We start from the raw sequence: 17,976 nt of genomic DNA on the forward strand, positions 1-17,976 counted from the left end.
CTTTATGAAAAGGAGTAGGAAGAACACATTTGTCCACTTCCTGTTCTCATTGTCTACACCCTCCATGATTTATCAATACAACACAAGTCAACATAATGAGATCAAGAATATTCATTATCAATCAAGTTCAAGACCTTTATCAAAATTCTTCTTAGTTTGAACACTTTCAATATTTCATAAAGTCAAATACAAATAGGCAACAGTAATGTAAATGTGTCCAGCAGATATACTGTAGATCATCTACATCACAGGTGTCCAACTAAAGGCCCCGAGGCCCCATTTGGCCCTCTGTATTACAAACACCGTTTCCATATGAGTTGGGAAATTGTGTTAGATGTAAATATAAATGGAATACAGTGATTTTCAACCCATATTCAGTTGTATATGTTACAAAGACAACATATTTGATGTTCAAACTGATAAACAATTTATTTTTGCAAATGATCATTAACTATAGAATTTGATGCCAGCAACACATGACAAAGAAGTTGGGAAAGGTGGCAATAAATACTGATAAAGTTGAGGAATGCTCATCAAACACTTATTTGGAACATCCCACAGGTGCTGTTTGGGTATAAAAACGGCTTCCCAAAAAATGCTCAGTCCTTCACAAGAAAGGATGGAGCAAAGTACCCCCCTTTTGTCCACAACTGCGTGAGCAAATGGTCAAACAGTTTAAGAACAAAGTTTCTCAAAGTGCAATTGCAAGAAGTTTTGGGATTTCAACATCTACGGTCCATAATATCAGTGGTTCTCAATCTTTTTTTAGTGATGTACCCTGTGAACATTTTTTTAATTCAAGTACCCCCTAATCAGAACAAAGCATTTTGGTTGAAATAGAGATAAAGAGATAAAGAAGTAAAATACAGCACTACGTCATCATTTTCTGATTTATTAAATTGTATAAAAGTAAAAAATATTGCTCATTTGTTGTGGTCTTTCTCGAACTATTTGGAAAAAAAGATATAAAAATAACTAAAAACTTGATGAAAAATAAACAAATGATTCATCCATTCTATCGATTTTCTACCGCTTATTCACTTCGGTGTCCCGGGGGGCGCTGGTGCCTATCTCAGCTACAATCGGGCATAAGTTAATGATTACTTCGATGTGTAGAAATATTTATTTACAAGTGATTCAATTATAAATAAAGATTTCTATACATAGAAGTAATCATCATTTTAAAGTGCCCTCTTTGGGGATTGTAATAGAGATCTATCTGGATTCATGAACTTAATTCTAAACATTTCTTCCCAAAAAAAGAGATCTTTAACATCCATATTTATGGAACATGTCCACAAAAAATCTAGCTGTCAACATTGTTGTATTTTTTTTCACAGTTTATGAACTTACATTGATATTTTTTTTAAGTATTATTCAATAAATATATTTATAAAGGATTTTTGAATTTTGGCTAATTTTAGAATATTAAAAAAAAAAAAATCTCACGTTCCCCTTGGCATACCTTCAAGTACCCTCAGGGGTACGCGTACCCCTATTTGAGAACCACTGCATGATATCATCAAAAGGTTCAGAGAATCTGGAGAAATCATTCCGCGTAAGCGGCATGGCCGGAAACCAACATTGAATGACTGTGACCTTCGATCCCTCAGACGGCACTGTATCAAATACCAACATCAATCTCTAAAGGATATCACCACATGGGCTCAGGAACACTTCAGAAAACTACTGTCACTAAATACAGTTTGTCGCTACATCTGTAAGTGCAAGTTAAAGCTCTACTATGCAAAGCGAAAGCCACTTATCAACAACATCCAGAAACGCCGCCGGCTTCTCTGGGCCCGAGATCATGTAAGATGGACTGATGCGAAGTGTTCTGTGGTCTGACAAGTCCACATTTCAGATTGTTTTTGGAAATATTCGACATTGTGTCATCCGGACCAAAGGGGAAGCGAACCATCCAGACTGTTGTCGACGCAAAGTTCAAAAGCCAGCATCTGTGATCGTATGGGGGTGCATTAATGCCCAAGGAATGGGGAACTTACACATCTGTGAAGGCACCATTAATTCTGAAAGGTACATACAGGTTTTGGAACAACATATGCTGCCATCTCAGCGCCGTCTTTTTCATGGAGACCCCTGCATTTATCAACAACACCAAAGAACGCCGCTGGCTTTGCTGGACCCGAGCTCATCTAAGATAGACTGATGCAAAGAGGAAAAGTGTTCTGTGGTCTGACGAGTCCACATTTCAAATTATATTTGAAAACTGTGGATGTGGTGTTCTCCGGAACAAAAAGGAAAATAACTATTCGGATTGTTATAGGCCCAAAGTTCAAAAGCCAGCATCTGTATTAGTGCCCAGGGCATGGGTAACTTACACATCTGTGAAGGCACCATTATTGCTGAATGATCCATACAGGTTTTGTAGCAACATATGTTGTCATCCAAGCAACGTTATCATGGACGCCCCTGCTTATTTCAGCAAGACAATGCCAAGCCACATTCAGCGCGTGTTACAACAGTGCGGCTTCATTAAAAAAGAGTGCGGGTATTTTCCTGGCCCGCCTGCAGTCCAGACCTGTCTCCCATCGAAAATGTGTGGCGCATTATGAAGCGTAAAATAGGACAGCGGAGACCCCGGACTGTTGAACGACTGAAGCTCTACATAGAAAAAGAATGGGAAAGAATTCCACTTTCAAAGTTTCAACAATTAGTTTCCTCAGTTCCCAAACGTTTATTGAGTGTTGTTAAAAGAAAAGGTGATGTAACACAGTGGTGAACATGCCCTTTCCCAACCACTTTGGCACGTGTTGCAGCCATGAAATTTTAAGTGAATTATTATCTGCAAAAAAAATTAAGTTTATGAGTTCGAACATCAAATATCTTGTCTTTGTAGTGCATTCAATTGAATATCAATCAACAATTAGTTCTATAGCCCTAAATCATTAGTGTCTCAAATGGCTGCACAAACCACAACACGAACCAAAACGACATCCTCGGTAGGCCCACATAAGGTCAAGGAAAACTCACACCCAGTGGGACGTCCGTGACAATGATGACTATGAGAAACCGCATATGTGGGCAACCCTCCCCCCTCTAGGGGACCGAAAGCAATGGATGTCAAGCGGGTCTAACATAATACTGTAAAAGTTCAATCCATAGTGGATTCAACACAACCGTGAGAGTCCAGTCCCAAGTGGATCCAACACAGTAGCGAGAGTCCCGTCCATCGTGGAGCCAACAGGAAACCATCCTAAGCGGAGGCGGATCAGCAGCGCAGAGATGTCCCCAGCCGATACACAGGCGAGTCGTCCATCCTGGGTCCCGACTCTGGACAAGCGGTCCATCCTGGGTCCCGACTCTGGACAGCCTGTACTTCATCCATGGCCACCGGACCGGACCCCTTCCACAAGGGAGAGTGGGACAGAGGAGAAAAAGAAAAGGAACGGCAGATCAACTGGTCTAAAAAGGGAGTCTATTTAAAGGCTAGAGTATACAAATGAGTTTTAAGGTGAGACTTAAATGCTTCTACTGAGGTGGCATCTCGAACTGTTACCGGGAGGGCATTCCAGAGTACTGGAGCCCGAACGGAAAACACTCTATAGCCCGCAGACTTTTTTGGGGGTCCGGGAATGTCTAATAAGCCGGAGATTTCTTGCCGGCACATATGGTACAATACAATTGGCAAGATAGGCTGGAGCTAGACCGTGTAGTATTTTATACGTAAGTAGTAAAACCTTAAAGTCACATCTTAAGTGCACAGGAAGCCAGTGCAGATGAGCCTTCATAGGCGTAATATGACCAAACTTTATTGTTCTTGTCAAAAGTCTAGCAGCCGCATTTTGTACCAACTATAATCTTTTAATGCTAGACATGGGGAGACCCGAAAATAATAAGTTACAGTAATCGAGGCGAGCCGTAACAAACGCATGGATAATGATATCAGCATCGTTAGTGGACAAAATTGAGCCAATTTTAGCGATATTACGGAGATGAAAGAAGGCCGTTTTAGAAACACTCTTGATGTGTGACTCAAAGGAGAGAGTTGGGTCGAAGATAATACCCAGATTCTTTACCAAGTCGCCTTGTTTAATTGTTTGGTTGTCAAATGTTAAAGTTGTATTATTAAATAGAGGTCGGTGTCTAGTAGAACCGATAATCAGCATTTCCATTTTTCTGGCGTTGAGTTGCAAAAAGTTAGCAGACATCCATTGTTTAATTTCATTAAGACACGCCTCCAGCTGACTACAATCCGGCGTGTTGGTCAGCTTTAGGGGCATGTAGATTTGGGTGTCATCAGCATAACAGTGAAAGCTAACACCGTATTTGCGTATGATGTCACCTAGCGGCAGCATGTAGATGCAGAAGAGTGCAGGGCCAAGGACCGAACCCTGGGGAACTCCACACCTTACCTTAACATAGTCCAAGGTCACATTGTTATGGGAGACTTTGATTGATTGATTGATTGATACTTTTATTAGTAGATTGCACAGTTCAGTACATATTCCGTACAATTGACCACTAAATGGTAACACCCGAATAAGTTTTTCAACTTGTTTAAGTCGGGGTCCACGTTAATCAATTCATGGCACAAATGTATACTATCAGCATAATACAGTCATCACACAGGTTAATCATCATAGTATATACAATTAATTATTTACATTATTTACAATCCGGGGGGTGGGAAGAGGAGCTTTGGCTGATATCAGTACTTCAGTCATCAACAATTGCATCAACAGAGAAATGGACATTGAAACAGTATAGGTCTTACTTAGTAGGATATGTACAGCCAGCAGAGAACATAGTGAGTTCAGATAGCATAAGAGCAAGTATATACATTAGAAATACATTTGATTATTTACATTAGGTTATTTATAATCCGGGTAGATGGGGTGTGAATGAAGGAGGGTATTAGTAAAGGATTGAAGTTGCCTGGAGGTGTTGTTTTAGAGCGGTTTTGAAGGAGGATAGAGATGCACTTACTTTTACACCTGTTGGGAGTGCATTCCACATTGATGTGGCATAGAACAAGAATGAGTTAAGACCTTTGTTAGATCGGAATCTGGGTTTAATGTGGTTTGTGGAGCTCCCCCTGGTGTTGTGGTTATGGCGGTCATTAAGGAAGTAATTTGACATGTACTTCGGTATCAGGGAGGTGTAGCGGATTTTATAGACTAGGCTCAGTGCAAGTTGTTTTACTCTTTCCTCCACCCTGAGCCAGCCCACTTTGGAGAAGTGGGTTGGAGTGAGGTGTGATCTGGGGTGTAGGTCTAAAAGTAACCGGACTAGCTTATTCTGGGATGTTTGGAGTCTAGATTTGAGGGTTTTGGAGGTGCTGGGGTACCAGGAGGTGCAAGCGTAGTCGAAAAAGGGTTGAATGAGAGTTCCCGCTAGAATCTTCAAGGTGCTTTTGTTGACCAGAGAGGAGATTCTGTAGAGGAATCTCGTTCTTTGGTTGACCTTTTTGATTACCTTGGTTCCCATTTTATCACAAGAAAGATTGGCCTCTAGAATGAAGCCTAGGTATGTGATCTCATCTTTCCCGGTGATAACAATGTCGCCCACTTTAATAGTGAAGTCACTGATTTTCTTAAGGTTGATGAGGGACCCAAATAGGATGGATTCCGTTTTACCTAAGTGTATGGATAGCTTGTTGTCAGCGAGCCAGGTGCAAATATTAAGGAGTTCAGCACTGATGATTTGTTCCACATGTGACTTGTCCTTGCAGGGCCGAGTCATCCGCAAACAGGAACAATTCACAGTGGCATGCTGATGGCATGTCATTTACGTATATTAGAAACAGTAAAGGTCCTAGTACACTGCCTTGGGGGACTCCACAGCTTACTGAGAGGGGAGGGGACACGGTGCCGTTCACCTCTACCACCTGTTTCCTCCCCTCCAAGTAAGATTGCATCCAGCTCGATGAGGTTCCATCGAATCCGATTGCTCTGAGCTTATCCAACAGTATAGTGCGGTTAACAGTGTCAAAGGCCTTCTGAATGTCCATCCTGTCAATAAGATAAGAGTTAAACCAAGACAGGGTTGATATGGGTTGAAAAGGATTTGCAAATCATTGTATTCCGTTTATATTTACATCTAACATAATTTCCCAACTCATATGGAAACGGGGTTTGTATTTCATGTGGCCCGTGAAAGCCTGGAAATAATATGCATTAAGAAAATGCTTTATCTTTTCTTACTAAATATATTTCTTCTTTCCCTTTTGACATTCAAAATCGTTTATTGCATGCATTTGCATATCTTTTAAAAATTCAACATTATCAAACTCAGTGTTCTATTATCATGTATTCCCAAAAATGTTTTTTGTTAAATACCATATTTAAATATCTGTTTTACTTATGATTTCAAAAGAAATGATCAATCAAATTTTCGACTGTAAAATTGACAATAGATGTTACGGTAAATTCTAAATTATTTTTACCGTAAAATCAACTTCAGTACTGTTTTTTTCCCATATACAGTAAGACACTAAACACTAAAAAACAAATACATATATATATTAAAATATCTCACGCGGCACAGTGGTTGAACAACACTGCCCTGGACAAGTCGCCATTTCAGGACGTGTGCTCTTCATTTTCCACGTTTTTGTTCAAGGTTCAACTTTCGGCTGATGAAAATGGTTCCTCTTGGTTCCTCAAAAGTGCCTGCAAAGTTCCAAACGCCATTTCAGCCTCAACCTGCTCTGCCAGAGAATAAGAAGACTAATTTATTTTTGCTCTCCTTATTATTTCTGTGCTAACTTCCAGCGTCCATGCAGATCAGATGCTGATTATGCAAATAAGAGTAATCCCTCTTCTCTTCCTCCCGCAGGCGGCGTGCGGCGCATACGTCTTCGTCATCTTCATCGCCCTGCTGCTCTTCTTCTTCTTCTTCACCTACTTCAAGGTCCCGGAGACCAAGGGCCGGACTTTCGACGAGATCGCCTCCGGTTTCCGCCAGAGCGCCGTGGGGGGCGGCGAGAAGCATTCGCCCGAGGAGCTCAACAGCCTGGGCGCCGACTCCCAGCTCTGAGGAGTCGGCCGCCCGGCGAACTCTCTTTTGTTGCTCGCGGCTGGGAGGCGCGAGGGGGGGGGGGGGTCTGCTCTCTCTCTCCACGTAGACCCCCGAGTCCCACCGGGGGGTGCGCGTCCTAGACATAGACGCGTCCCCGACTAGAATCTTTCTCACACTGTCGTCACATTTTTTGCTTTGTGAGCGTCCGACTCTGACGTCCTTGACACTGGGCGTGGCCTGGGAAATGTGACGGAAGGTTTTTCATGTTTCAAAGATCTCTTCCAGACTTTTGAGAGAAGATTAAGGAGTTCCAGTGCACCCGGTTTTTTATAGATCTCCTTTTATCACTGACTATAAATGTTGTTTGTTAGCACGGCACTGTAGACTGCACTGCCTCCTTCCTACACCAGATAGCGCACTTGTCCTGCTAATACTCGCTTCTTAGATATTTATATTTCACCTTCTTCACCACAATTATTATCAAATTGGAGTCAATGTTGGGGTCACACTGGAAAAAATACATTTTACAAGAAGAAATATGGGATTTTAGGACAAAAAGATCAACATTTTACACCAGTGAAGTGTACAAAACAACTTTAATGAATGGAATTGACTTGAATAAAGTTCTAGTTGTGCAAAAAAAAAAAAGTGGAACAACAATAAGTTCAGAAAGATTAAATTTAATGGGGGGAAAAATGTACGCATTTTACAACAATAGTCCGAATATCATGATGAAAAGTCAGTTTTGTGAGGGACAAATAATGTTTGGAAACCAAAGTGAAAAGATTGCGACTGGAGAAAGTTTCATGAGGGGAAGAAAAGTGACTTTACGGGAACAAATTTTAGTGGATTTTTTTACAAATATTTTAATTATTAAATTAACTAATAAATACTTTAAATTTAAAATTAAATTAAGATTAAATTCCATTTAAATATATTATTAATTTTGTGAGGGAAAAACGGTGAACAAATTACATTTGCTATTATATATATTACATTTTAATTTAAAATGTAATTAAATTCAAATTCAAACACATTACTAAATATTTAAATTTTGTGAGGGACAAAAAAGGTGGAATGTGAAAAAAATTGTGATTGTTTTTTTTGTGAGGGGGAATAAATGTGATTTTACGAGAACAAATAGTGGAATCGACAAATATTTTAATCATTAAATTTACTATTAAATATTTTAAATGTATTACATTTAAATTAAATTCCAATTCAAATATATTATTAAATATTAAAATTTTGTGAGGGACTAAAGGTACAATGTGAAAAGATTGCGACTGTTTTTTTTTTTTTATGGGGGGGAAGTTATGTGATTTTACGAGAACAAATTGATTTAATTTATGGATTATTAAATTTACTATTAAATATTTTAATTTATTAAATTTAAATAAAATTAAATTTTTATTTATTATTCAATATCTTAATTTTGTGAGGGACAAAAGTTAAAATGTGAAAAGATTGGGACTGTTTTTTAATGAGTGGAAGGACATTTTAGTGGGATTTTCAAAACATTTTAATTATTAAAGTTACTATTACATATTTAAAATTTTAATATACAAAATTTTAATTCATGCATCCATTTTCTACCGCTTGTCCCTTTTGGGGTTGCAGGGGGTGGTGGATCCTATTTCAGTTTTAAAATGTAATTACATTTAAAAAATGTAACCTTTTTCCTTGTGGCCCTGACACTTGACTTCCAGTTGTTACACTTTTTGGTTAATATTACATCCAAAAGGTAAAAATCGTACATTTATTTCAGTGTTTTGCGGGGGAGGGGGTGAACTATGGACCAAAGTGAAAGTGAAAGTGGACTTGTCACCCCGAACGCTGTCTTACTTCTGCTGTATCTCAACAATCTACTTTTTAGCTGCACTTTATTCTTATTTTGGAGGATTTTGTCTGGGGAAACTACTCGACTGCTGTTTTGTGTCATTTTGCTTATTTTTATTGTAGTTTGGCAGGACGGTGGTGTCCAACTTGTGGCCCCCGGAGCTCATTTTTTTGAACAGCATATTTGTTAAAAAAAAAAAAACTAGGAAATGTGCGACGAGAAAAAGTCAAAATGTCGACACTCACAACACAAATGTTTTTTGTTTTTTTGTTTTTTTGTTTTTTTTATAAACGGTTTTGAAAGTGAAAAATGGTCAGTTTGTACACCCCTGCCCTAGGACATTCCATCATCAATATTAGCACGTATTGATCGCCACAAGTGACCTTCACACGCCCTCGCCAGCATGCCCTTACCAAGATGGCCGCCTACCGTTCTGAATTTCAATAACAAACATGTATTTTCGTCAAAGGAGAGGAGTATTTTTTATTTTTTTTAACGAAATGATAGAAAACACGTGAGGGAAGGGATTCATACGGCCCCGTTCCTGGTTGGATCTCGCGCGAGAGGACGAGTTCACCCTTTTTGGAATGCAGGCTGCTGAAAATGACAGAAAGCGCCACTCCATATGGCTAAATGTGGTCTCGTGTTAAGATACTCAACTCTATGCTGCAATCTGGCAGCCAAAGTGAACAGTGCACTTCCCCGGTATGTCACGTTTCATGTGTCGGGTAAACCACGATGAATGGGGCCCTATGAATCCCATTTCCTGCTGATTGAAGAGAATTGGAGTATTTACGTTACATGTTGTTTATGAAATGTTGTCTTGAAACACAATGGAATAAAACAAACACAAAATAGTCAAACTTAATAACGTGTTGTAGAAAATATTTGACTGCAAAAGGACTGTCCTTTTTTTTTCTTTTTCTTTTTTTTCTTTTTTTTAAATGAGGCATTTGGTCTTTTTTTAACCAATCATCAGTTGATACCAACAAGGTGTTCTCTTTTTAGGGCACAACACATTGTAGTGTTTTCACAGAAATAAAAGAATACAATTCAAGTCTGTGTGGGGTTTTTTTCTTGAGAGTGTACAAAATTGTTTTGAGCCATTTAAAAAAAAAAAAAAAAAGAACTGAATTATATTTATATAGCACTTTTCTCTAGTGACTCAAAGCGCTTTTACATAATGAAACCCAATATCTGAGTTACATTTAAAACGGTGTGGGTGGCACTGGGAGCAGGTGGGTAAAGTGTCTTGCCCAAGGACAGAACGGCAGTGACTAGGATGGTGGAAGCGGGGATCGAACCTGCAACCCTCAAGTTGCTGGCACGGCCGAGCTGAACTGCCTCAAATGTGTTTGAGGCTTAATTATGATGGTCATTGATTGACTAACCAGACTTGAAGTTTTACAGACCATCTCCAAGTCTCTTCGGTATGCGCCGTTTTTATTTACCTGCTTCCACTTTGACAGTGTCTTCTCCCCGTCATTTTGTTGTACCGCTAGTTTTTGTGCACGTCCATAACGAACCCACTGACAGATATGTAAGTTAGAAGTGTACGCTACTTTGTATTAGAAATGGCAAGAAGAAGATAGAGAAAAAGAAGGAGTCCATTGACTACAATGGCGGACGCACGCACATTTTCAGGACTTATGCAGATCCCAAACACGCATCGGGCAGATACCAGAAGGTAAGAAAAGTTGGTTTTGCATAATATTGCCAAATAAAACACTAGATATGTCTCCTAAAAGATTCCATTTTGGGGTCCTTATGCACACACCATAGTAATACCGTATGTTGAAGCACAGTACGTCTGACTATGGTTTGCTCCTACACCCTCAAGCGGTGCGACTTCATAGCTTACCAAAGTCCTACTAAAACATTTCAACAGATTTCTGAGGTGCCTTGTGTAATGTTCTATATTCTCAATGAAGTTTTGGTGTGACTTGCTTGTGTCGTTTATCGAACAGGCGTCAATCTGCAGTCCATGAGTATCCCTTATGTGCGACTGCCATCTACTGGTCACACTCATCATTACAACAAGTCTATCCATCCATCCATCCATTTTTTACCACTTATTCCCTTAAGGGCTGCGAGGGGCGCTGGTGCCTATCTCAGCTACAATTGGGAGTACACCCTGGACAAGTAGCCACCTCATCACAGGGCCAAATAAAAAAGCTTGGAAGTCGGTAAGCGCAACCGAAATTACTCATACATAAGGTGCACTAGGTTATAAGGCGCACCGTCCATTTTTGAGAAAATGTAAAGATTTTAAGTGCGTCTTATGGTCCGAAATATATCCGATTAACGTAGGGCTGCTCCTCCTTGTTTATTCCGAGCGTTACCTTGTTTTTTCACATCATAAACCTCCCGGCTTCACCTCCTTCGACTTAACAGACGCAAATACAATTTCGGAGGAAGAAAATTAAAACACATGAAATTAAAGCTTCTTGCGAGACTGGAGGCATTAAGCAAAGAATCCAGCTGGAATTGCAACACATTTTTTTTTAATATGCTTGTTGCCACGCCACGCAGTTTTTTCCTCATTAAGCACCATCCTGCCTGTGCATCCCATTGTTAGACAACTTCTAAATTACTATGCGCCGGTGCACCTGTGTGTGTGTGAGTGAGTGATGTTCTGGCAATGCTTTCTTAATGGGGACATCGCTCTATTTACACACCTTTAGGGGACCTCTGACGGTATGGGGACATAAAAACAGGTCCCCTAAAGGAAAACCTTTTTAAATAATAGCCAGATTGATTTTGACAATGACCAAGTGATTTTTAAGTTTTGGCCCATAAAAGATGTTTCCTGGTTAGTTTGAGTGTGAGACATTTGAATAGCAGCCCCCTCCACTACTTCCGCGTATAGTTAATCACTTCTACCTGGTGAAACTTCCTATAAGAGGACATTTCTAATATTGCATTCTGAGGATCATGTCATATTTAATTTGAACTTTTTTATTTTAAATGGTCCTCAGTAGTCACGTACAAATTTGTGTGAATTATGCAAAATGATTTAGATTTGGTACCCATGAACCATATTAACTATTTTTGCCCATGGTCACCAGTAAGAATGATCAGCACATTACTTCATCAATCCAGGGATTTAAAGACGTGTATGAGCTAACTGGGGTGTGGCCATTTCACCTCATTTTGACAGGGTGGTTTCTACAAGTCATGATCAAAAACTTGGTCCCCATTCCAAATGATAACCTGTATGTGTGTGTGTTTGTGTGTGTGTGTATATGTGTGTCATATGGTCTTCCTTGGCTGGAGTCGGCATTTATGAGACGAGCAACACGCCGTCACGGCGCAACAGCCTCTGTGCCCGTGTGCCAATCCCAGGAATCTGGGAAAGGTAAATAAACAATTATCAATTAATTAAATAGGTAATGACCGTGTTTCGCGGACCATAATCCGCCGATATAAACGCTGTGAAATTAGTTATTTACATAAAAATATTCTGTATATTTTAAGGTCCCAAGAGCAACGGTACGGACAATTGTTTGTAAGTATGAAGTGCAGGGCACAGTTTTGTCACTGCCACAAACAGGAAGAAAAATGCAAGCTATCACCTGCTGCTGATAGAAAACTGGTCAGGATGAGTGTGAATGTTGTCTATCTATCTGTGTTGGCCCTGCGATGAGGTGGCGACTTATCCAAGATGTACCCCGCTTTGCGCCCGAATGTAGCTGAGATAGGTTCCAGCACTCCGCACGATCCCGAAAGGGACAAGTGGTAGACAATGGATGGATGGATGTTTATTTATATACCTTAATTGTCTCCAAACGATTTATGTAGCAAGGCAGTAAAGACGATCAAAAAAAAAAAAGTAATCATCATGGACACGCGAGCTGCGCAAGCTAGCGCTCCAATCCGCTAAAAAGACTCAATAACTCAACGATGATGTTTTGGTGAATTTACTGAGGAATTTGTGAAAGTGAAACAATACAAAAAGAATGCCGTTGTATGTTAATAATACTAACACACACATTTGTAAACATGTTAGCATTTTAGCTAGTGCTAATGACCCCAGGTTGATTACATTACGATACCATGGACAAATATGCATGAAAACATTACTATCAAACAGGTGATGGTTTAGTAATTGTTTGAAACATGCTAACTTTTTGAGCTAATTTTACAACCATTTACCCCAGAGTCACTTTGTCACTGTTAGCCTGCGAATGTTAGCAGGCTAAAAGGTAGCATGTTTTATACACCAAGTTACATGACTGTAAGGTGTGTAGGATAAAAACAGCTAAAAAATATATTTTCAAAAAGTTAGCATGTTTTTGTTAGCATGCTGAATTGAATCAATAAGTCCAGAGTGGCGTTTTGGTGATTTTTCAGAGGAATTTGTGAAAGTGAAACAATAAAAAAAAATGCTGTTTTAAGTTAATAATACTAACACAGACAATTGTAAACATGTTAACATATAAGCTAATGCTAATGACCATAGCTTGATTACATTACGATAGCACGTACAAATATGCATGAAAACATAACTATCAAACACATGACGGTTTAGAAAGTAAGAATTGTTTGAAGCATACTAACTTTTTGAGCTCATTTTACAACCTTTTACCCCAAAGTCACTTTGTCACTGTTAGCCTACTAATGCTAGCAGGCTAACAGGTAGCATGTTTTGTACACCGAGTTACATGACTCTAAGGTGTATGGCGTAAAAATAGCTAAAAATTGTTTTAAGCATGCTAACATTTTGAGCTCATTTTACAACAGTCAATTTGTCACTGTTAGCCTGCTAATGTTAGCAGGCTAACAGGTAGCAGGTTTTATACACCAAGGTACATGACTGTATAACATAAAAACAGCTAAAAAAAAAAAAAGGTATCAATTAGATGCTAGTATGCTAAATTCAATCAATAACCCCACGGTGGTGTTTTGGTGAATTTAATTAGGAATTTTTAAAAGTGAAACAATACAATAATAATGTTGTTTTAATTTAATAATACTAACACAGACATAAATGTGTTAGCATATTAGCTAATGTGTCATTACATAATGATAGCACGTACAAATATGCATGAAAACACTCCTACGGACATCACATATGGGACGGTTTAGTAGCTAAGAATTATTTTAGTTATATTGTAAAACTTACAAATGTTGCTTGGAGCGATGAATGAAGAATCCATACGAGAAGGAACACTATGGACGGCTAGTGTCACAGCTTGGTATAACACAGTTTAAGAGGAACTCAAGGATGCAGACAGACAAGAGGTGAGTCGAACAGTTCTTTACTTGGGTAGCATACTCACAAAAAGGTGCTCCTCACAGGAGGAAACGAAAGGCGACAGTGCAAAAAGGAGAACTCAAAATGGGCACCGTGGAAAAAACAAAAACTATTATATAAAACTGGAACAAACTTGGGTTGGAGTTGCAAGACGTGCAACTGCTGACACCAAGCTGGATGGCACCGGGAGCGGCCAGGATAACAAGCAGCACACAAATACAAAACATGGAAGTCGTCAGGAGTGGAGAGCCAAGGAGTGGAATCACCAAGTGCCATCCAGCTTGCCAAGGTGCTGCTTAAATATCATCCGGGTAAATGGGAAGCAGCTCTGCACGTCTCACAACTCCGCCCACTATGGGGAAACAGGGACTCTAAGGGGAAGGAGAAATGAAGTGAAGGTCAACAAGGTCAACTACACCAACAGAAGAAAACTGAATACGAACCACAAGGTGGCAGCAGGTGGTGACAGCTAGAAGACGGAACGGGACTTCTACCTCCGGTTCAAAGCACTAAATGGAAGGACATTTCAGCACGGCATAACACAAACTATAACACACGTTTTCAGTGTATTTACTTGTTTTTCATTATTTGCATTATGGCTGTCTGCAAAGAAAAGTTCATAATTTATCCGCACAGTTTTACACGCGGCAGGGTTCAAAGTGTAGGAAAAAAGTAGCGCTTTATAGTACGGAATTTACCCAGTTTACACAGATTTTGTTTGTTTTTTTGACAGATTTTTGATTTTGGTTTGTTTTTATATTTAAGAATTGTTAGACATAAGAATCGCATTTCATTTGAATATTGAAACAACGTTGTATTTTTTAAATGAATTTTAAATAGTCTTTAATCGATCAGGAATAGTTACACATAAGAATTGTTTTTCATTCAAAAACGTATTTATTTTACAGCCCCAGAAACTTTTTTTTTTTTTTTTTGCAAATAATCATTCATTTAGAATTTAATGGCAGCAACACATTGCAAAAACGTTTCTGGGTGTTGTTAATAAATGGCTTTGGCTTTGCATAGTAGAGTTTTAACTTGCACTTACAGATGTAGCGACCAACTGTAGTTACTGACAGTGGTTTTCTGAAATGTTCCTGAGCCCATGTGGTGATATCCTTTACACACTGATGTCGCTTTTTGATGCAGTACCGCCTGAGGGATCCAAGGTCCGTAAAATCATGGCTTACATGCAGTGATTTCTCCAGATTCTCTGAACCCTTTGATGATATTACGGAGCGTATGTGGTGAAATTCCTAAATTCCTTGCAATAGCTAGTTGAGAAATGTTGTTTTTAAACAATTTGCTAACGCATTTGTTGACAAAGTGGTGACTCTCGCCCCGTGTTTGATGAGCATTCCTCAACTTTCTCAGTCTTTTTTGCCACTTGTGCCAGCTTTTTTAAAACATATTGCTGGCATGAAATTCCAAATGAGCGAATATTTGCAAAAAAAACAACACATTTTTCCAGTTCGAACATTAAAAATATATTGTCTTTGAAGTATATTCAATTAAATACAAGTTGAAAATGATTTGCAAACCATTGTATTCTGTTTTTATTTACCATTTACACAACGTGACGACTTCACTGCTTTTGGGTTTTGTACTTGTGATGGTATATGATGCTATATAACCTACTGGTGATGGTATATGATGCTATATAACCTACTTGTGATGGTATATGGTGGTATATGATAGAATATGATGGTATATGATAATATATGATGGTATATGATGTTATGTAAACTACTTGTGATGGTATATGATAGAATATGATGGTATATGATGTTATGTAACCTACTTGTGATGGTATATGATGGTGTATGATAGTATATGATGGTATATGATGGTTCATGATTCTTTATGGTGGTATATGATGGTATGTGATGGTATATGGTGGTGTATAACCTACTTGTGATGGATATAACATACGTGTGATGGTATATGATGGTATATGATGGTATATAACCTACTTGTGATGGTATATAACATACGTGTGATAGTATATGATGGTATATGATGGTATATAATGGTATATAACCTACTTGTGATGGTATGTGATGGTATATGAGGGTATATCGAGGTATGTGATGGTATATGATGGTATTTGATGATATGTAATGGTGTATTACTTGTGATAATATATGATGGTATGTGATGGTATATGATGGTATATGATGGTATGTGATAGTATATGATGGTATATTATGGTGGCATATATCCTCCTTGTGTTTGACTGACCTCTAGTACTGTCAAAGAAGACTTTAAGAAGACCCCTGTGAACTCGCCTCTCTTACCTCTTCCTATTTCTGGACCATTAATTGTGACACATCAGCCATGACAGGTCAGAACGTTCGGGTCCAAACCCGCCAGTCACCCTGGAGCCGGTCCGCCAGTCACCTGTGGACGACTCCTCAGCTTGCAGGTGAGACAGGTGTGACCCAGCAGAGGAGTCGCAGTCCCCTAACTTCCTTCCTGAATGCTAATTGCAATTAGCTCAACTCGCTGGTGGTAATTTACACTTCAAGCGCGCGTGTGTGTGTGTGTGTGTGTGTGTGTGTGTTGTGTGTGTGTGTGTGTGTGTGTGTGTGTGTGTGTGTGTGTGTGTGTGTGTGTGTGTGTGTGTGTGTGTGTGTGTGTGTGTGTGTGTGTGCGTGTGTGCCCCAGCTGCAGAGCACATGTGACATTTGGAAGGAACAAGTGTTCCCTCCAGCAGCAGTGCCTCCACACAGAGTCTGAGGTCAGACATATTTAGAGCCTCCTTTTTCCTCAAAGGGCAGCCGGGTGTTTTTTCCAACACTTCCTGCCAGGAGACTTCCTGTCCACTCTCATTCTTTTTGCTCGTTGTGTCTCAAAGTACGGGGATCAACCAGAGTGCACCGGCAGAACTAATTGTACTTTCCCCACTATAAGCCGCTACATTTCTTTTCTTCCACCGCATTGAAACCTGCGGCTTATAAAATGGATTCTTCTCCGTTAACAACAGTCATGTTTTGACTTCAACAGACACTGAAATGGTGTGTTATTGTTTGTGCTGTGGCGCCGTCTTTCGGACGAATTCGCTCACACAGTATATTAATCTATAGCCATTCTACTGGTATGGATTCTTCTTTCGTCGCTCCAAGCGACGTTTGTAAAGTTTGCAATACAACTAAAACAATTCTTACTTACTAAACCGTCCCATGTGTGACGTCTGTAGGAGTGTTTTTATGCATATTTGTACGTGCTATTGCAATGTAACAATTGCCAGTGTAGTTAGCATTAGCTAATACGCTAACAGGTTTCGCATATTAGCGAAACCTGTTAGGTAATAACAGGTTAGTAAGTAAGAATTGTTTCAGTTGTATTGTAAAAATTACAAACGTTGCTTGGAGCGATTTTACTGCCATGTTTCAGACACCATTTGGAAAGAATAAGGGATGTAAATGTCAGGTTCAAACACTGATGACATCTATTAAACAGACAAGAAGCAAAGAATCATGCACAGACAGAGTTAAAGTTTGCTCAATTGAGGAAAGACGTTATTTGGACTGTACTCTAGTTACAGATCCAAACTTCGCTCTGATGTCCAGCCCACGTGCTTCCTCTATTTATTTGGGAGGTCCCTGGTTACATCACTGAAGCTGTCGCTGAGGGAAAGGGGTAATCTCGACAGCTCCAGTTAGACACAATATATCATTATACAAGAAATGCAAATCTGTTGATACTGGTGCTATCGCCTTGTCTCTGCTCTGTCTGTGTCACAGCGGTGTTAGCCTTGGCAGTCAGCAGGCCGTTCCTGGACACAGACACTGATACGAGACTGGCTTAAAATCTTTTGGATTGGCAGCTTTGCACAGACAAAGACAAATTCCACTTCAGCACAATCAATAATAATAATAGCAACGGCCGTCAG

General features: G+C 39.4%; 1 protein-coding gene across 2 annotated transcripts in view; it reads left to right on the top strand.

The window, feature by feature from the left end:
- The window catches only part of slc2a1b (solute carrier family 2 member 1b), a 74,112-nt gene extending 64,231 nt beyond the window's left edge, over window positions 1–9,881 (top strand). The window contains exon 10 of one of the 2 annotated variants that reach the window (XM_061885701.1): window positions 6,802–9,881. In XM_061885701.1, coding sequence (XP_061741685.1) covers window positions 6,802–7,002 — 201 coding nt within the window. In that variant the 3' untranslated portion in view covers window positions 7,003–9,881. The other variant, XM_061885709.1, reaches the window with a different exon arrangement.
- The last annotated feature ends 8,095 nt before the right edge of the window (window positions 9,882–17,976 follow it).

Source organism: Nerophis ophidion, linkage group LG02, assembly GCF_033978795.1.
Source record: "Nerophis ophidion isolate RoL-2023_Sa linkage group LG02, RoL_Noph_v1.0, whole genome shotgun sequence".
NCBI lineage: Eukaryota > Metazoa > Chordata > Actinopteri > Syngnathiformes > Syngnathidae > Nerophis > Nerophis ophidion.